Below are 21,593 nucleotides of genomic sequence, written 5' to 3' on the forward strand. Positions count from 1 at the left end.
CCCTATTTGAGATTTCATGTAAACTTTGTGATCCTGAAGTTACCGTTCGAATCAATAGCACTGCTTCTATGACAAAAATCGACATGGGGCTCGCTGTAATGTTATGTCTCTGGCCAAGTTCTCCAGGGTGAGGAATGCAGAAGCTGTTGTAAACACCAAAGCCTCGTTAATTCCTTTCGGAGGTGGAGAGGATCACCCAGTTAGCAGGGTTGACCTGCAGTGCCACCTAGCGACACATGCACAAGCTGACATTTTTAATTGTCCCAGGAAAAGTAACAACCTTTCTCGGTATTAATGCCTGTCAAGATCTGGGATTGGTAAGCTTTGCAGAAGAGGTGCACCAACTTTCCCCTGCCCAAGATACTACCAAACAGATTCTCTCTCAGTACAAGGAACTCTTTGATAACAAACTTGGCAAACTACTCCTCAAGTATTCTATTGTAACTGACCCTGACATAATGCCCATTGTTCGAGCCTCTCATAGAATTCCACATGCCATGCGTGACCACGTACAGAACAAACTTCAAAGAATGGAATCCCGAGACGTCATTGCTGCAGTTAATGACCCAACGCACTGGGTCTCAACCATGGTGGTGGCCACCAAGAAAAACAAAGACGAAATATGAATCTGTATCAACCCCAGAGATCTGACTGCTGCGATCAAGTGCCCGCAATATCCAACGCGCACAGTAGAAGAGGTAGCAGCACACTTGGGCAAAGCGACCATGTTCTCTGTCTAGATGCCAAAAATTAATTCTGGCAAATCCCGTTCGACCACAAATCGTCTGAACTAACCACTTTTGGCACACATTTCTGCCGCTACTAGTTTCTACGAATGCCCTTCGGCATCAACTGCGCCAGTGAAGTTTTCCAGCGCACAATGGAACTGCTGTTCGGAGGACACCCTTGTTCCATTATTGTCGATGACATAGTCATAGGATCAGTCTGAAGAAGGGTTTCATCCCAAAACATTGCCTACTTCCTTCGCTCCATAGTTGCTGCTGCACCCGCTGAGTTTCTCCAGCACTTTTCTCTACCTTCTACTGTCTATGACATCCCTGTTTCTGGCCGTGACTTGTCGGAACACGATGCCAATTTAAAGAAAGTACTGGATCGTGCCAAGGTCATCAACTTCAAGCTCAACCCCTAAAATGCAGATTTCGTGCCAGGGAAGTGAAGTATGTGGGACACGTTTTTAATAGTGATGGACTCAAACCAGATCCTTCCAAGGCCATTGCCATCAAGGAACTGCCGGTTCCCGCAGACGTAACCAGTTTACAAAGATTCCTGGGCATGCTGAATTACCTGGGTAAGTTCATTGCGAACTTCAGCGAACTGTCAGCGCCACTGCTGCTGCTGACACACAAAGACGCAACCTGGTCCTGGTACACACAACACCAGAGACCATTTGATACAGTAAACAGCAGTTGTCCTGTGCCCCGACTCTGGTTTACCTTGATGTGAAGCTGCCTGTAACGCTACCCTGTGATGCCTCCCAGTACGGATTGGGTGCTGCCTGTCTTCAGAGCACCAGTAAAGGTGACGACAGACCCGGGGCATATGCCTCCCATACGATGTCTGAGACTGAGCAATGCTATGCTCAAATCGAGAAGGAACTACTGGCAGTGGTTTTCGCCTGCGTGAAATTCAAAGACGTTATTTTTGGAAAGACTGTGACTGTTGAAACGGACCACCAGCCCCTGATCAGCATTTTGAACAAGGAAATCCATGCTGCTCCTGCCCGGCTGCAGCACATGATGATGCAGCTTCACAGGTCCGATATCAAACTAGTTTACAAACTAGGCAAAGACATGCACCTAGCCGACACTATCCAGAGCCCCACGCAAGTCCTGAGAGCAACAACCGTCAGACAATGACACCTACATTGTGATGATGGTGTCTTACCTTCCCACAGAGTGCCTGCACGACTTGGCTGCCAAGACTGCAGCCGATGACAACCTACAGTCCCTGCCTTCAATCATCCGGCATAGCTGGCCGGTAAACAGCAACACGGTACCTGTTGCCATTCGCCCATACTTCCCGGTCCGTGATGACCTTGTGCTCCAGGACGGTGTGATTATCAATGGACACAAGGTGGTCATTCCAACTGCTTTACCAGACAAATATTTTGACTCTGTCCACAGGGGACATCCCAGCATCGAGGCAACCATTTTTCCAGCCAAGAGCATATCTTTCTGGCCCGGAATGACCAAATTTATACGGGAGAAGGTGGATGCCTGTGCAACCTGCCATAGCCTGGTGCCCATCAACATGAAGCAGCCACTTCTCTCTCACCCAGTCCCTGCCCTATCATGCTCCACACTGGCAACAGACATTTTTGAAATGCGTGGTAAACAATACCTATTTCTGGTTGACTCATACTCAGGCTGGTTTGAGATTGATCTGCTTCCCAGCCCCACTTCAGCAGTGGTGGTTCAACAACTAGAGCGACACTTTTCAATTCACAGGACGCCCATAAAACTCCTGTCTGACAACGGAACCCAGTTCACCAGCCAGTGCTTCAAGAATTTTGCCCAACGATGGGACTTTCATCACATTACCAGCAGCCCTGAATTCCCTCAATCAAACGGGCTGGCCGAGCAGGCAGTCCGGAATGCCAAACAGGGATGGAAAGATCTGATTTGGCAAAATCTGATGTTTACCTTGACTTGCTCAACTTAAGAAACATTGCCCACGACCTAGTTCTGGGTCTGCTGCCCAAAGCCTCATGTCAAGGCAGACCGGTACCACGCTGCCTATATCCAAGCAACTATTTCAGCCACAGGTTCGCAAGACATCGGTAATTTAAGCACAACTTCAGCATAAGCATAGATCAAGAAACACTCGTGCGACAAAACAAACAGGCCACTCGAACCGCTGACTACTTTTTTCACACAGAGAGTGGTGAATCTCTGGAACTCTCTGCCACAGAGGGTAGTTGAGGCCAGTTCATTGGCTATATTTAAGAGGGAGTTAGATGGGGCCCTTGTGGCTAAGGGGATCAGAGGGTATGGAGAGAAGGCAGGTACGGGATACTGAGTTGGATGATCAGCCATGTTCATATTGAATGGCGGTGCAGGCTCGAAGGGCCGAATGGCCTACTCCTGCACCTAATTTCTATGTTTCTATGTAAGTGGCCAAGTTGTACGACTTCAAACTGACAAGAGTCATGATCGCCTTGGTTTAATCCGCAGCTCTGCACCAGAACCACGTTCGTACATGGTGGATTCAAATGGAGGGACTTAAGGGCCTGTCCCACCAGCATGCGACTGCATGTGGCGAGCGCGACCTAACGTGGTCGCTTGAGCCGTACGGCCTCGTGGGGCCGGTCTCACTTCGATCGCCGGAGCCGTATGGAGTTATGCGGGGCTGGTCCCGACATCGCATGGGGCTCCGATAAACTGACACTGTCCAAAAATCCCGTGCGGTGACAGCCTGTCGGCCCGCAGTCGCATTGAGTCCGTATGCACCGTCTAGACGGGCATGCGCAGCGTCTCAACGCCGTACGCAGCATCTTGATGTTGTGCGTGGCGTTGTGCGATGATGTCACTGCCCGGCGTGCCGTTATATGATGACGTAACCGCCCGACGCTGTGCGACGTCCACATTCAGTCGGCCCGCCTCCTGCCCAGCTGACTGGTGAGTATGATGTCGGGACCAGCTCCAGACGGCTCTGCGGTTGCAAGTGGGACTGGCCTCGCGAGGCCATACGCCTCGAGCCACCACGTTTGGTCACGCTAGCCGCATGCAGTCGCATGCTGGTGGGACAGGCCCTTTACCGGTGAAACCGTCAACACCTTCTACCAGTGAAGGAACCGCAACCCACGATCGCGTATCCAGATGTTCCTGGACTGTGTCACCGTATGACTGATATTCGCTCTTCCCCGTCCCGGCGTCTGTTTGCGGGGTCTGCGCCCAGCATGTATCCTGCCTTCTCATCACCACAGTCAGTGTCCCAGTCTCCAGTCTCACCTCACCCCTCTCACGGATCTCCGGTGCTCCAACAGCCCTCGGTCTCACAGTTTTCGCCGGTGAAAGATGGAGTGAATCTCTGGAATTCTCTGCCACAGAAGGTAGTTGAGGCCAGTTCATTGGCTATATTTAAGAGGGAGTTAGATGTGGCTCTTGTGACTAAAGGAATCAGGGGGTATGGAGAGAAGGCAGGTATAGGATACTGAGTTGGATGATCAGCCATGATCATATTAAATGGCAGTGCAGGCTCGAAGGGCCGAATGGCCTACTCCTGCACCTATTTTCTATATGTTTCTATGTTCTGGAGAGTGTTATTCTCGCTGGAGGTCTGTTCCAGTGGAGGTCTATAGGGATCTGTTGTTTGGGATAAGTATAAACAACACAGGGCAATCACCGTGGCGCAGCGGTAGAGTTGCTGCCTTACAGCAAATGCAGCGCCGACTATGATCCCGACTATGGGTGCAGTCTGTACGGAGTTTGTACATTCTCCCCGTGACCTGTGTGGGTTTTCTTTGAGGTCAAGTCAAGTCAAGTCAAGTCACGTCATAAAGTGCAAGTGAAATGAATTTGCCAGCAGCGGTACAATAAACAAAACACACAATACACAATTGTCTTTGGTTTCCTCCCACATTCCAAAGATGTACAGGTTTGTAGGTTATTTGGCTTGGTAAATGTAAAAATTGTCCCTAGTGGGTGTAGGATAGTGTTAATGTGCAGGGATCGCTGGTCGGCGTGGACCCAGTGGACCGGAGGGCCTGTTTCTGTGCTGTATCTCTAACTAAACTAAACTAAAGTAAAGTAAATCTTAAAACTTTGAACACTTTTCCTGAAAGTGGCATCACAGGTAGACAGGGTGATCAAAAATGCTTTTGGCACATTTTCCTTCATCAGTCAGAGTATTGAGTATGGAAGTTGGGAAGTCATGTTACAATTGTATAAGAACTTGGTGAGGCCACATTTATGTTATTGTGTTCATTTTTGGTCACCATGTTATCGGAATTATGTTGTTAAGATGTATAGGATGCAGAGAAGCTTGATGAGGATCTTGCCAGGACTCAAGGGCCTGAGCTATAGGGAGAGGTTGAGTACACTAGGACTTTATTCCTTGGAGCACAGAACAATGAGGGGTGATCTTACAGAGGTGTACAAGATCATGAGATGAATAGATTGGGTAAAGTATTTTGCCCAGTTGGGGAATAGAGAACACAGGACATAGGTTTAAGGTGAGGGGGGAAAAAGTTTAATAGGAACTTGAGGGGTAACTTGTTTGCATAAAGGGTGGTAGTTATATGGAACGAGCTGCCAGAGGAAGTAGTTGAGGCAGGTACCACCATAACATTTAAGAGCCATTTGGATAGGTACATGGATAGGATAGGTTTAGAGGGTTATGGGTCAAGTTTGGGCAGATGAGACCAGTGCAGATTGCGTATAGTGGTTGGCGTGGGCAAGTTGGGCTGAAGAGCCTGTTTCCACATGCATGGCTCTATGACTCTAACTTTGGGGAAGATGCAGATGAGGTTTACCAGAATGCTGCCTGGATTAGTGGTATGAGCTATATGGGGAGGTTGAACAAACTGGAATTGTTTTTCTCTGGAACATCAGCGGTTGAGGCGAGAACCTTATTCCCAGAGTGGAAATGTTTAAGGCTGGAGGGCACAGCGTTAACATGAGAGGGACAATGTTTAAAAGAGATATGCATGGCATGTTGTTTTAGGTCATAAGATCTTAAGTGATCAGAGCAGAACTAGGCCATTTTGGCTGATCAAGTCTTTTCTGCCATTCAAACATGACTGATCTATCTCTCCCTCCTAACCCCAATCTCCTGCCTTCTCCCCATAACCCCTGATACCCATAATAATCAAGATCTATCTCTGTCTGTAAAATATCCATTGGCCCCTACTCCCTTCTATGGCAAAGAATTCCACAGATTCACCATCCTCTGACTAAAGAAATTCCTCCTCATCTCCTTCCAAAAGGAACATCCTTTTATTCTAAGGCATTGACCTCTGATCCTGGACTCTCCCACTTGTGGCAACATCCTCTCCATATCCCCTCTATCCAAGCCTTTCACTATTCGGTAAGTTTCAATGAGATACCCTCATCATCCTTCTAAACTCCAGCGAGTACAGGCCCAGTGCGGTCAAACACTCATCATATGTTAACCCACTCATTCCTGGGATCATTCTTGTAAACCTCCTCTGGACCCTCTCCAGAGCTAACACATCCTTCCTCAGATATGGTGCCCAAAATTACTCGCAATACTCCAAATGCAGCCTGACCAGCGCCTTATAGAGCCTCAGCATTACATCCCTGTTTTTGTATTCTAGCCCTCTTAAAATAAATGTGAGCATTATAACCATATAACCATATAACAATTACAGCACGGAAACAGGCCATCTCGGCCCTACAAGTCCGTGCCGAACAACTGTTTACCCTTAGTCCCACCTGCCTGCACTCATACCATAACCCTCCATTCCCATCTCATCCATATGCCTATCCAATTTATTTTTAAATTATACCAACGAACCTGCCTCCACCACTTCCACTGGAAGCTCATTCCACACCGCTACCACTCTCTGAGTAAAGAAGTTCCCCCTCATGTTACCCCTAAACTTCTGTCCCTTAATTCTGAAGTCATGTCCTCTTGTTTGAATCTTCCCTATTCTCAAAGGGAAAAGCTTGTCCACATCAACTCTGTCTATCCCTCTCATCATTTTAAAGACCTCGATCAAGTCCCCCCTTAACATTCTGCGCTCCAGAGAATAAAGCCCTAACTTATTCAACCTTTCTCTGTAACTTAGCTGTTGAAACCCAGGCAACATTCTAGTAAATCTCCTCTGTACTCTCTCTATTTTGTTGACATCCTTCCTATAATTGGGCGACCAAAATTGTACACCATACTCCAGATTAGGTCTCACCAATGCCTTGTACAATTTTAACATTACATCCCAGCTTCTATACTCAATGCTCTGATTTATAAAGGCTAGCATACCAAAAGCTTTCTTTACCACCCTATCTATATGAGATTTCACCTTAGTTTAAGGATAAGGCGGAAATCTTTTAGGACTGAGATGAGGAAAACGTGTTTCACACATAGAGTGGTGAATCTCTGGAATTCTCTGCCACAGAAGTTATTTGAGGCCAGTTCATTGGCTATATTTAAGATGGAGTTTGATGTGGTCCTTGTGGCTAAAGGGATCAGAGGTTATGGAGAGAAGGCAGGGATGGGATACTGAGTTGGATGATCAGCCATGATCATATGGAATGGCGGTGCAGGCTCGAAGGGCCGAATGGCCTACTCCTGCACCTATTTTCTATGATTCTGTTTCTATGATCCCTCCAATCCAGTCACACCAATGCAGACCCACCAATACATATGAACCAATACGAATCATCAATGCACTCGCACCGATGCAGTCCCACCGATGCAGTCTAACTGATGCAGTCCCCCTGATGCAGCCAATCGATGCAGTCACACCGATGCAGTCCCATTGATGCAGTCGCACCGATGCACTCCCACAGATAGTGCTCCCACGAATAGCGATCCATTGATATAAACATCAACGATACACCAATGCGGACCCACCAATACATATGCACCAATACGAATCATTGAGGCATTTATCCAATGCAGTCCCGCCGATGCAGTCCCGCCGATGCAGTCCCACCGATGCAGTCCCGCCGATGCAGTCCCACCGATGCAGTCCTATCGATGCAGCCGCCCCAATGTAGTCCCACCGATAGTGATTCCAAGAATAGCGATCCATTGATATAACCATCTACAATACAGACCCCACAAATACAGACCTCATTGCTACATTCTCCACTGATTCTCATCCCACTGATCTAACATACATACCCCACCACTTCAGCCCTACTGACCAGACCCAACAATGCATTCTCCTTGCTACAGTCCCCACCAATACAGACCCATCGATATGAACCAAAGATACAGACCCACAACATAGTCACTACTGAAACTGCCTCTACCAATAAAATCCCACTAACACCGAGACACCTATACACACCCACTGAAACAGACTCCCAAAACATTCTCCCGATACAATTCCCAGTGATGCAGGCTGACAAATATAGACCCAAGGATATAGTCCCCATCGATACAGTCCCACTGATGTAGACCCACCTGACACCGTTCACACCTATATAGGTGCACTAATGCAGACCCACTTCACAGTCACTTCTGATACAGTCCCTACTGATGCAGTCTCACCAATCCATTCTCTCCATTACAGTCCCAAGGTGACAGAGACAGATACCGATCGGACCAACATGCCCACCCATGCCCTCTCACTGACAGTCCCCACCAATGCTTGATCAATGGTGTTTTATCATTAATGTTTTATTATTATTAATGTTTAGTGTTTTCTGAGACATTCGTAACTGTCGCTGTATGTCATGTTGTTACTTGTGGGCGGAGCACCAAGGCAAATTCCTTGTATGTGAATACTTAGCCAATAAACTTACTTACTTACTTTCTATGGCAAAGGATTCCACAGATTCACCATGCTCTTACTAAAGAAATTCATTTTCATCTACTTCTTAAAGGAAAGTCCTATAATTCTGAGACTATGACCTCCAGTCCTAGACTCGCTCACTAGTAGAAACATTCTCTATCCAAGCATTTCAATGAGACCCCCGCCCCCCCCCCATTCTTCTAAACTCTAGCGAGCACAGGCCCTGTGCCGTCAAATGCTCATCTTAAGTTAACCCACTCATTCCTGGGATCATTCTTGTAAACCTCCTCCACAACCTCTCCAGGGCCAGCACATCCTTCCTCAGATATGGTGCCCAAAATTGCTCACAATACTCCAAATGCAGCCTCATGGAGTCTCGGCATTGCATCCCTGTTTTTGTATTCTATCCCTCTTGAAATAAATGCTAGCATTGCGTTTGCATTCTTTACTACAATTGGACTTGCAAACTAACTGTTTTAGGAATCTTGCACCCGCACTCCCAAGCCCCTTTGCACCCCGATTTTTGGATTCTCTCCCGATTTAGAAAATAGTCTTTATTCCTACTACCAAAATGCATGACTCCACACTTTGCTACACTATATTACATCTGCCACATTTCTGTGCACTCTCCCAACCTGTCCAAGTCCTTTATACTAATTACACCCAACTTATCCAAGTCTTTTAGTCAAATTATACCTGGCCAATTTACCTACAAACCTGTACGTCTTTGGAGTGCAGGAGGAAACCAGAGATCCTGGAGAAAACCCACTCAGGTTACGGGGAAAAGGCACAAACTGTGTACAGACAAGCATCCTCAGTCAGGATCGAACCGTGTCTGCATCAGTCGGTCTGTATCGGTGGGGACTGTATCGATGGGTCATTAATTGGATTGCACCGTATCAGGGCAATTATTATCAGTGGGGACGGTATCAGTGGGTGTGTTTCGCTGCAATCTGAATTGCAGGGAATTGTATCGCTGGGATTGTATCGACGGGTATTGTATCAATTGAGATTGTATCATTGGGTCTGTATCTGTCGGCCTGTATTCGTACGGAGTATATTAGAGGAAATATAATTGCTGGGTCTGCATCAGTGGCTCTGCATCGGTGGGTCAGTAATGGTGGAACTGTATTGGTGAGGACAGTTATGGTAGTGACTGTGTTGTGAGCCTGTATCAGAGCCTCTGCTTCGATGAGGCTGCATTTGTGGGGATTGTCAGTGAGAGGGCATGGGTGGGCATGTTGGTCCGATCTGTCTCTGTCACCTTGGGACTGTATTGGAGAGAATGGATTGGTGAGACTGCATCAGTGGGGACTGTATCAGAAGTGACTGTGAAGTGAGTCTGCATTAGTGCACCTATATAGGTGTGAACAGTGTCAGGTGGGTCTACATCAGTGGGACTGTATCGATGGGGACTATATTCTTGGGTCTATATTTGTCGGCAATTAACCATATAACCATATAACAATTACAGCACGGAAACAGGCCATCTCGGCCCTACAAGTCCATGCCGAACAAATTTTTTTCCCCTTAGTCCCACCTGCCTGCACTCGTACCATAACCCTCCATTCCCTTCTCATCCATATGCCTATCCAATTTATTTTTAAATGATACCAATGAACCTGCCTCCACCACTTCCACTGGGAGCTCATTCCACACCGCCACCACTCTCTGCGTAAAGAAGTTCCCCCTCATATTACCCCTAAACTTCTGTCCCTTAATTCTGATGTCATGTCCCCTTGTTTGAATCTTCCCTATTCTCAAAGGGAAAAGCTTGTCCACATCAACTCTGTCTATCCCTCTCATCATTTTAAAGACCTCTATCAGGTCCCCCCTTAACCTTCTGCGCTCCAGAGAATAAAGACCTAACTTATTCAACCTATCTCTGTAACTTAGTTGTTGAAACCCAGGCAACATTCTAGTAAATCTCCTCTGTACTCTCTCTATTTTGTTGACATCCTTCCTATAATTTGGCGACCAAAATTGTACCCCATACTCCAGATTTGGTCTCACTAATGCCTTGTACAATTTTAACATTACATCCCAGCTTCTATACTCAATGCTCCGATTTATAAAGGCTAGCATACCAAAAGCTTTCTTTACCACCCTATCTATATGAGATTCCACCTTCAAGGAACTATGCACGGTTATACCCAGATCCCTCTGTTCAACTGTATTCTTCAATTCCCTACCATTTACCATGTACGTCCTATTTTGATTTGTCCTGCCAAGGTGTAGCACCTCACATTTATCAGCATTAAACTCCATCTGCCATCTTTCAGCCCATTTTTCCAAATGGCCTAAATCACTCTGTAGACTTTGGAAATCCTCTTCATTATCCACAACACCCCCTATCTTAGTATCATCTGCATACTTACTAATCCAATTTACCACCCCTTCATCCAGATCATTGATGTACATGACAAACAACAAAGGACCCAACACAGATCCCTGAGGCACCCCACTAGTCACCTGCCTCCAACCCGATAAACAGCCATCCACCATTACCCTCTGGCTTCTCCCATTCAGCCACTGTTGAATCCATCTTGCTATTCCTGCATTTATACCCAACAGTTGAACCTTCTTAACCAACCTTCCATGAGGAACCTTGTCAAAGGCCTTACTAAAGTCCATATAGACAACATCCACTGCTTTACCCTCGTCAATTTCCCTAGTAACCTCTTCAAAAAATTCAAGAAGATTAGTCAAACATGACCTTCCAGGCACAAATCCATGTTGACTGTTCCTAATCAGACCCTGTTTATCTAGATGCTTATATATATTGTCTCTAAGTATCTTTTCCATTAATTTGCCCACCACTGAAGTCAAACTAACAGGTCTATAATTGCTAGGTTTACTCTTAGAACCCTTTTTAAACAATGGAACAACATGCGCAGTACGCCAATCCTCGGGGACTATTCCCGTTTCTAATGACATTTGAAATATTTCTGTCATAGCCCCGGCTATTTCTACACTAACTTCCCTCAATGTCCTAGGGAATATCCTGTCAGGACCTGGAGACTTATCCACTTTTATATTTTTCAAAAGTGTCAGTACTTCTTTTACTTTGAACCTCATAGTATCCATAGCTACTCTACTAGTTTCACTTACCTCACATAATTCAATATCCTTCTCCTTGGTGAATACCGAAGAAAAAAAATTGTTCAATATCTCCCCCATCTCTTTTGGCTCTGCAGATAGCTGTCCACTCTGTCTCTCCAATGGACCAATTTTATCCCTCGTTATCCTTTTGCTATTAATATAGCTGTAGAAACCCTTTGGATTGACTTTCACCTTACTTGCCAAAGCAACCTCATATCAACCTCATTTATAAAGCCAAGCCAAGGCAAACAATTGAGCTACAGCCACCTGACAACCAAAATTCATTTTGTGAACACAAACGTTTTAAAAAGGGCTGCAGCCACTTTACAGCCGCATCGAGGGGACTCACCGTGGAGTAGACGTGCGTTCTGTGTTATTCGCAGCTCAGTGAGCCGTGACCCTCTCGCTTCCTGGGTCTGGTAGAGACTAAGTGAGACACGACACTTCCTGGTTTTATAGTCCCTCCCCCTTCCGCCAGCGGGGGCAGCAGAGAGAATGGGGAATTTTGTAAAAACATTGATATCTCTCTCATTTTTCATCGACGGGAAAAGTCCTCCGCACTCACAGTGGCCAAAAATGACGGTCGTAGGTGACGGCATTCTCTTGGAAATCGCAGCACAGTCGGCCAAAAGCAGTCAAGATCTGAGATTTAGTAATATAGATATTGGATAAGTGATGTTGTGCAGAACAGAGGGTGTGGGTGTTTGGGTGTGAAGTGGTGATTGGAGGGGGGTGAGTGTAGAAGAGCCCAGTCTTTGCAGACTGAGGTCAGGCTGTCAGTGGGTGTGAAGTGTTGGTTGGGGTGAGAAATGGTCCAGTCTTTTCATACTGGAGTCTCGCCTTAAATAGGTGTGAAGTGGTGAATGGGAAGAACAGGGTGCAGGGTCCATTCTTTGTAGACTGGGGTCTGGCTGTGTTGGTTGGGGAGGAGAGACCAGGGTTATGTTTCTGATTTTCAAACCTGCAGTAAAACCCATTCAGGTCGTTCGTCAGCTGACGATTGTCCAAAGGGCGGGCGGCTTTCCTCTTGTAGCTGGTAATTTCTTGTATGCCCTTCCAAACTGAAGAAGTCACTAGCTGAAAACTTGCTCATCAACTTCTCAGAGTACCTTTCCCTGGCAGCTCCGATTCTTCTTCTCAGCTTGTACTTGGCCTGCTTGTAAAGGTCTGCATTCCCGCTCCTGTAGGCCTCCTCTTTAGACCGTCGGAGCTGTCTGAGTTCTGCAGTAAACCAGGGCTTGTTGTTATTGAACCAGGTCCGGGTCCTAGTTGGAATGCAACTGTCCTCGCAAAAGCTGACATATGATGATACAGTGTCCGTATACTCATCGAGGCTTGTAGTTGCTACCCTGAACACATTCCAATCCGTGCAGTCAAAGCAGGGTTGTAGGTTCTCAATGCCCTCACTTGTCCACCTTTTCGTTGTTCTGACCACAGGCTTTTAGTTTCTGCCTGTAGGTCGGAATAAGGTGAACTAGACAATGATCAGAGACCCAGATCCACCCGGGGAACAGAACGATATGCGTTCTTGATTGCCGTGTAACAGTGATCGAGTGTTCTCTCCCCTCCGGTGGGGCAGGTAACATGAAGTCTGTATTTTGGAAGGTCACGGCTGATGTTAGCTTTGTTAAAGTCCCCAAAAACAATGACCATGGAGTCCGGGAAGTCACTCTCTACCCATTACATGTCAGCGAGTTGCGTTTACGCCTCACGTACGCAGGCTTGGGGGGGAATGTAAACTCCAGCGAGAATAAAGGAGTTAAGTTCCCTCAGAGAGTAGAAGGGTTTGCAGTTTATAAAGAGTTATAAAGAGTCTAGGTTGGGAGAGAAGAAGTTTGACATTACCGTGATGTCGCTGCACCAGTCCTGGTTGGTATAGAAACATATCCACCGCCTCTTGATTTCCCCGCTGCTTCCACTTCGCGGTCCGCTCTGTGAAGTTGGAAGCCAGCCAGTTGCAGCGCGCTGTCCAGGGTCGACTCACAAAGCCAGGTCTCGGTGAAACACAGGGCAGCGGCTCGAGAGAAGTCCTTGATTGTCCGATGCAGAAGTTGCAGTTCGTCCACTTTGTTCTTGAGAGAACGTACATTTGCCAGGAATATGCTCGGGAGTGATGTGCGTGATCCTCATCGCCGGAGTCGGGTGAGTGCTCCAGAGCGCTTCCCACGGGTCCACCTCCGTCTCAAGACTTTGAACACAGCCACAGCCCTGCCGACGAGTATGTCCAAATAATCCAGTGAGTGAGAGAAATCCGGAACGATGTTTGGAGGTAACGTATGTCCGATGTTAATGAGAACCTCTCTCGTGAAAGTAATCTTTGTAGGGTTTTCACAGACGACACAAACGAACAACCGCATACAAAACAGCAAGGAGCAGTACACCGTGGCCACCATCATCGGCCCCAGCAGCAGCTAAACTGCCAGCAGCAGCAACTACACTGCAAACAGCAGCAGCAGCAACTACACTGGAAACAGCAGCAGCTACACTACAAACAGCAGCAGCAGCAACTACACTGCAAACAGCAGCAGCAGCTGCACTGCAAACAGCAGCAGCAGCTGCACTGCAAACAGCAGCAGCAACTACACTGCTGTGGAGGCCGTCAATAGATATTATTAAAGCAGTGATAGATAGATTCTTGATTAGTGTGGGCGTGAGGGATTATAGGGAGAAGGCAGGTGAATGGGGTTAGGAGGGAGAGATAGATCAGCAACGATTGAATGGTGGAGTAGACTTGTAGGGCGGAGTGGACTAATTCTGCTCCTATCACTTATTATGACCTTAATTGAAAATTGTCCTTAGTGTATGTAGAATAGTGTAAGTGTGCGTGGATTGCTCTTTGGCAGAGACTGGTGGGTTGTAGATCCTGTTACCACCCTGTATTTCTGAAAACTAAAAAGAGAGCAGGACCTACACAGTGAATTGCAGGGCTCTGGGGGATGTTGTAGAGCAGAGGGGTCTAGAAGGGCAGGTACATAGTTCCTAAAAAGTGGCATCGCAGATACAAAGGGTGGTTAAACAGGCTTTTGGCACATTAGTCCCAATCAGTCAATTGAGTATTGAAGTTGGGAGGTCATGTTACCATTGTATAAGACATTAGTGAGGCCATTGCAGAGAAGATTCAGAAGGATGATTGATGCCAGGACTCAACGCCTGAGCTATAGGGAGAGATTGAGCAGACTAGGACTTTATTTAGCGCAGGAGGATGAGGGGTGATTGTACAGAGGTGATTGTACAAGATCATGAATGGAAAAGATTTGGTGAATGCACAGAGTCTGTTGCTTCGTGTAGGAGAATTGAGAACTAATGGACATAGGTTTCAGATGAGGGGGAAAGATTTAATTGGTACTTTTTTACATCCAGTGTGGTGGCTCCATGGAATAATCTGCCGGGGGCAGTGGTTGAAACTGTCATAATATTTAAGAAACATTTGGACAGATACATGGATAGGACAGGGTTTATCAGCCAACATGAAGTAGGTAGGACTAACATGGATGGGGTCAGCGCGGGCGAGTTTGGCTAATGGGCGTTTCCATGCTGTAAAGACAACTTGATACCGAACCCACTGATACAGACCCCCCGATACAGACCCCCCCCGATACAGACCCACCCGTACAGACCCCCCCGATACAGACCCCCCGTACAGACCCACCCGTACAGAGACCCCCCGATACAGACCCCCCGATACAGACCCCCCGATACAGACCCACCCGTACAGACCCCCCGATACAGACCCACCCGATACAGACCCCCCCGATACAGACCCCCCGATACAGACCCCCCCGTACAGACCCACCCGATACAGACCCCCCGATACATACCCCCCGATACAGACCCCCCGATACAGACCCCCCGATACAGACCCCCCGATACAGACCCCCCCCGTACAGACCCCCCCGATACAGACCCCCCGATACAGACCCCCCCGTATACAGACCCCCGATACAGACCCCCCGATACAGACCCCCCGATACAGACCCCCCGATACAGACCCCCCGATACAGACCCCCCCCCGATACAGACCCGATACGACCCCCCGATACAGACCCCCCGATACAGACCCCCCGATACAGACCCCCCGATACAGACCCCCCGATACAGACCCCCCCGATACAGACCCCCCGACCCCCCCGATACAGACCCACCCGATACAGACCCCCCGATACAGACCCACCCCGATACAGACCCCCCCCGATACAGACCCCCCGATATAGACCCACCGATACAGACCCACCCGATACAGACCCCCCGATACAGACCCACCCCGATACAGACCCCCCGATATAGACCCACCGATACAGACCCCCCGATACAGACCCCCCCCCGTACAGACCCACCCGTACAGACCCCCCGATACAGACCCCCCGATACAGACCCACCCCGATACAGACCCCCCGATATAGACCCCCCGATACAGACCCCCCCCGATACAGACCCACCGATACAGACCCCCCGATACAGACCCCCCCCGATATAGACCCCCCGATACAGACCCACCCCGATACAGACCCCCCGATACAGACCCCCCCGATACAGACCCCCCCGATACAGACCCCCCGATACAGACCCACGGGTACAGACCCACCGATACAGATCCAACCGTGCAGTTCCCACCTATGCAGTCCCCACCCATGCAGTCCCCACCCATGCATTACCCATGGTAATAGCCAGACTGATACTGACCCACCTATAGAGCATCACTTACCACATTGGATCCTTTCCTTGTCCACGTCAAGGTCAATGGCGGGTTTCCCACCCACACACAGCTGAGCACCACACTGTCCCCCATATCAGCTGTTGTCGTCACTGGCTCCTCAACCATACGTGGTCCAACTGTGGCAGCAAGCACAACATACAGAGTAAATGCAAATAAGGGAAATAAAGGGAAAGTGACAGAGTAAGAGGGAAGGAGGCAGAATTCTGGGAGAAACAATGGTGAAGGAAGAAACAATTTGAGAAGAAGCGGAGCCTTCATTATATGGGATTGAATCTGGGAAAGTGTGAGGTCATAGAGTCAAACTGCATGGAAGCAAGATCTTCGGCCCAACATCCATGCAGGACAAGATACCCCAACTGAGCTAGCCCGATTTGCCTGGGCCTGGCCCATGGCATGAACCTTTCCTATCCATGTACATGTCTTTTAAATATTGTTGTGAATCTGCCTCAATTATTTCCTCAGGCAATTTGTTCATATACCCAATGAACTCTAAGAAAATGTTGCTCCTCAGGTTCCTTTTAAATCTTTCCCCTTAAGTCTGACATTGGCAGGACCTCTACAGTGAATGGTGGGGCACTGGGGTGTGTTGGGCGTGTAGGGGCAAGGTTTCTTGTAGGGTGAGTTGCAGGTACATAAGGTGGTCAAAAAGGCTTTTGGTACATTAGTCCTTCATCAGTCCGTGTATTGATTATAGAAGTTGGGAGGTCATGTTGCAGTTGTGTAAGACGTTGGTGAGACCGCATTTAGAGTATTGTGTTCAGTTCTGGGCACCATGTTATAGGAAAAATGTTGTCAAGTTGGAAAGGGTACAGAGAAGATTTACGAGGACGTTGCCAGGACTAGAGGGTGTGAGCTATCGGGAGAGGTTGAGTAGACTGGGACTCTATTCCATGGAGTGCAGGAGGATGAGGAGTGATCTTATAGAGGTGTATAAAATCATGATAGGAATAGATCGGGTAGAGGCACAGAGTCTCTTGCCCAGAGTTGGTGAATCGAGGACCAGAGGACGTAGGTACAAGGTGAAGGGCAAAAGATTGAATAGGAATCTATGGTGTAACTTCTTCACACAATGGGTGGGGGTGTATGGAACAAGCTGCCACAGGAGGTAGTTGAGGCTGGGACTATCCCAATGTTTAAGAAACAATTAAACAGGTACATGGATAGGACAGATTTGGAGGGATATGGGCCAAATGCAGGCAGGTGGGGCTAGTGTAGCTGGGACATGTTGGCCGGTGTGAGCAGGTTGGACCGAAGGGCCTGTTTTTGCACACTGTATCACTCTGTGACGCTATGACTCTCACATATCATCGATCCCCACCGTCTGGGCCCGTGTGGAGATGTGGCGTCGAAGGACGAGAAGCCAAAGCAAAGACGTGGAATCCAAATAACCGACCGTAAACGAAGCCGAAATGCCAAATAATTGTACGGAGCCGAAACGGCAACTAATCAAAAGGGTGGGATGCCTAAAAGCAAACTAACCGAACGGGCGGGACGCCTAAAAGTAGACTCACCGAAAGGCCGCTCTGCCGAAACGCCAACTCACCAGAGGGCTGCGTCGCCTACAAGCCAACTCACAGAATGGTCGCTCTGCCGAAATGTCAAATAACGGACATGACGTTGCCGGGCGGGCGGGACTTGTAAGCGATTGGTCCCGACCCCCGCGTCCACCACATCACTGGCCAATGGAGACGGGAGCATGGGGGTCATTTTCCCACACAAGCCATATGTGACTGGGCACGCTGAACCCGAGCACCAAGTTGTACGCGGCCGAAGGAGCGCATCCCTCGGGACAGCCCCCACTCTCGCACGGCCACGGCCGCCCTCCGCCTCGTCTCCCCCGTGTGGCCGCACAGGGACGGGCTGTGTGTCGGCAGCGCTGGGTGGAGTACAGCTGTGGGACAGGCTGGTCCCTCCACCCTCCCAGAGTCACTGACACCGCCATCGGACCACAACCCCCACACCAGGTGATTCATCCCCCCCCCCCCCCCCGACCCCCAGACCCCAACCCCCACACCAGGTGATTCACCCCCCCCCCCCGACCCCCAGACCCCCCAACCCCCACACCAGGTGATTCACCCCCCCCCCCCCGGCCATGGGGACAGACGGCTCGGGTCATTGGCAGCCATAGTAAATCACTTTTAAAACATGGGGGGGAGGGGGGAGGGGGGAGGGGACGACACAAATTCCCTGGCGGGCCGATGACAAGTGTGCATGACAAAGAATAATTTTATCTCCTCCCATTCTCCCCCCCCCCCCCCCCCTTGACAACAAGAGGCACATTTTATTTATTGTTTAAACACAGTGATTCCGTCTGGTTGTCTGCGAAATGCACACAAGCTCCAATGCTCAAATCACCCGATAATCTGCATTAACCAAAGATGAACACAAAAAGCTGGAGTATCTCAGTGGCACAGGCAGCATCTCTGGAGAGAAGGAATAGGTGGCGTTTCGGGACGGGACCATCCTTCAGACCTGAAGACTGAAGGGTCTCGATCCGAAACGCCACCTTTTCTCCAGAGATGCTGCCTGTCCACTGAATCACTCCAGCATTTTGCGTCCATCTTTTGTGTGACAGTTGTCTAATTTCATCGGCTGAGACCATTCAGGTCTCAAGAATGGTCTCGACCCGAAACGCCACCCATTCCTTCTCTCCAGAGATGCTGCCTGTCCTACTGAGTTACTCCAGCTTTTTGTGTCCATCTCCGGATAAAACAGATTACAGATCATCTGGTGTTTTGAGCTCGGGAACGTGTGTGCGTTACGCAGACAACCAGACAGTATTACTGTATTTAAACACTAAATAAAACATGCTTCTTGTTGTCAAGGGGGGCGGGGGGGGGGGGGGGGGGGGGGGGGGGGCGTGGGGGGGAGTTGGAGGAGATAAAATTGTTTGTTGTCATCCACATTTGTCATCAGCCCGCCAGGGAATTTGTGTGTCCCCACTCCCCCATGTCTGAAAAGCGATTTACTATGGCTGCCAATGCCCCGAGCCGTCTGTCCCTACAGCCCAGGTGGGGTGGGGTGAACCGCCCAGTGTGGGTGTCAGGGGGTAAATCATCCCGTGTGTGGGTCGGGGTACAGGGGTTGGGGTGAATCGCCCGGTGTGGGGGTTGGGGTCTGATGGCGGTGCATCGCGGTCAGTGACTCTGGGAGGGCGGAGGGACCAGCCTGTCCCACACTCACCTCCACCCAGCGCTGCCGACACACAGCCCGTAACTGTGCGGCCACGCGGGGGAGAGGAGGCGGAGGGCGGCCGTGGCCGTGGGAGAGTGGGGGCTGTCCTGAGGGATGCGCTCCTTCAGCCGCGTACAACTTGGTGCTCGGGTTCAGCGTGCCCAGTCACCTATGGCTTGTGTGGGAAAATGATTCCCACCCTCCCGTCTCCATTGGCCAGTGATGTGATGGACGCGGGGGTCTGGATCAATCGCTGACAAGTACCACCCGCTCCCGGCGACGTCATGTCATGACTTTTCAGCAAAGTGGCCTTTCAGTGTGTTTGCTTTTAGGCGTCCCACCCTTTCGTTTAGTTGGTGTTTGGGCTTCATACGCTTGCGGTTATTTAACGTTTATGCTTCGTTTTCGTTCGGTTATTTGGCTTCTACCTCTTTGCTTCGGCTTCTCGTCCTTTGACGCCATGTTCGGGTACCATCTGGACCATGCCCTCTTTTCACTTCTACAATTAGTTACAAGTCTGAGCTTCCACCATCAGGCTCACAAATAGCACATTTCCTACAAATATCAGGTTCTTCAAACAACCTGCATGACTACAATCACACCTTGACAACAGAGCACCTCCTGCATTCCCCTGGACCCGTTTTACTCTTCCAATTGTTTTTTTGCACAGCCTTCTTTCTTTTATGTGCAATTTATATATCATTTATATTTGTGTGTGTTTGTCTGAGTCCATGTGCCTCTGATGCTGCCACAAAGATTTTCATTTCTACCTGTTATCACTAGACAGCACATATGCCTATGACAATAAATTCAATACTCATGATCTACTGCTTCATGGATACTCCATGTCAGAGCTAGTGGGAGATAAGGTTACAAAGGAGGAGGGGATTCATGCCATTCAGCCGGCATTGACTCTCTGCAGAACTATCCCACCAGCCCTTCGGCCCCTCTATATCCCTGCAACTCTGAAACTCATTCTTTATCTCATGTGCCCATCCATTTCCCTTTAATCCTTTTGACATTTACCTGCAGTCAGAGATAACTTAATCCTTGGAATGTTTGTTGAAATTGGGAGGTTAAAATTCAGGGGATAGTTACGAATGCCGACAAGACCTTTGATTTAGAGGGTTAGAATGATAACTATGGCATACAGCATCCATTCCATCAGTGTAGGCAGCAGCAAGTCATGTTGCAGCTTTTGAAAACTTTGCTGAGGCCAAATGTGGAGTATTGTGCACATTTCTGGTCACCCAATTACAGGAAGAATGTGGAGGCTTTGGGAAAGGATTACAGGAATCCTCTCGACTAAGGGTATTAGCTGCAAAGTGAGGTTGGACAAATCTGGATTGCTTCTCTGGAAATGCAGAGGTTGAAGGGAGACCCAATAGAAGTATATGTAATTATGCAAGGCATAGATAGGATGGATAACTAGAGTCATTTTCCTAGAGTGGAGACAGAAGTAATAGAGTGTAGAGCTTTAGTGTGAAAGAGGGGAATTTTAAAAGGGACAATGGGGCATTTCTTGTACCACCACAGACTTGTCTTTTTTCTAATTGTGTTTTGCACTCATGTTGTGTTTTACTGCATAGTCTTTTTTTTTTTCATTGCACTATCTTGCAGAATTTTAAGCGTAATTTAGTTTAGTTTAGTTTAAATATACAGCGCGGATAAAGGCCATTCGGCCAACTGAGTCCGCACCGACCAGCGATCCCCGCACATTCACACTTTCCTACACACTAGGAAACATTTACAATTTTATCACAGCCAATTTAACCTACAAACCTGTAATGTGGGAGGAAACCAGAGCACCCGGAGAAAAGTCATGTAGGTCACGGGAAGAATGTACAAACTTGGTACAGACAGCACCCATAGTCAGGATCGAACCTGGGTCTCTGGTGCTGTAGGGCAGCAACACTACCACTGTGCCACCACAATGCCCTGTGATAAATGTACAATATATGGTTTGGTGGTTACACAAAAAAGCTGGAGAAACTCAGCGGGTGCAGCAGCATCTATGGAGCGAAGGAAATAGGCAACGTTTCGGGCCGAAACCCTTCTTCAGACTGGTTTGGTGCGTTGACTGAGCCTCTGTGCCTGTGAAGTTGCACCAAGTAAGATTTTCATTGTACCCTTTATCTCACTGTACGTATGCACATG

At 48.5% G+C, this 21,593-nt stretch overlaps 1 protein-coding gene across 1 annotated transcript in view; it reads right to left on the reverse strand.

The window, feature by feature from the left end:
- Positions 1-21,593, reverse strand: part of LOC129708545 (kin of IRRE-like protein 1) — a 159,502-nt gene that overhangs the window by 65,625 nt on the left and 72,284 nt on the right. The window contains exon 8 of the mRNA XM_055654346.1: positions 16,251-16,378. Coding sequence (XP_055510321.1) covers positions 16,251-16,378 — 128 coding nt within the window. The remainder of the gene's footprint in view (positions 1-16,250; positions 16,379-21,593) is intronic.

This window comes from Leucoraja erinacea, chromosome 24, assembly GCF_028641065.1.
Source record: "Leucoraja erinacea ecotype New England chromosome 24, Leri_hhj_1, whole genome shotgun sequence".
In the NCBI taxonomy this organism is placed as follows: Eukaryota; Metazoa; Chordata; class Chondrichthyes; order Rajiformes; family Rajidae; genus Leucoraja; species Leucoraja erinaceus.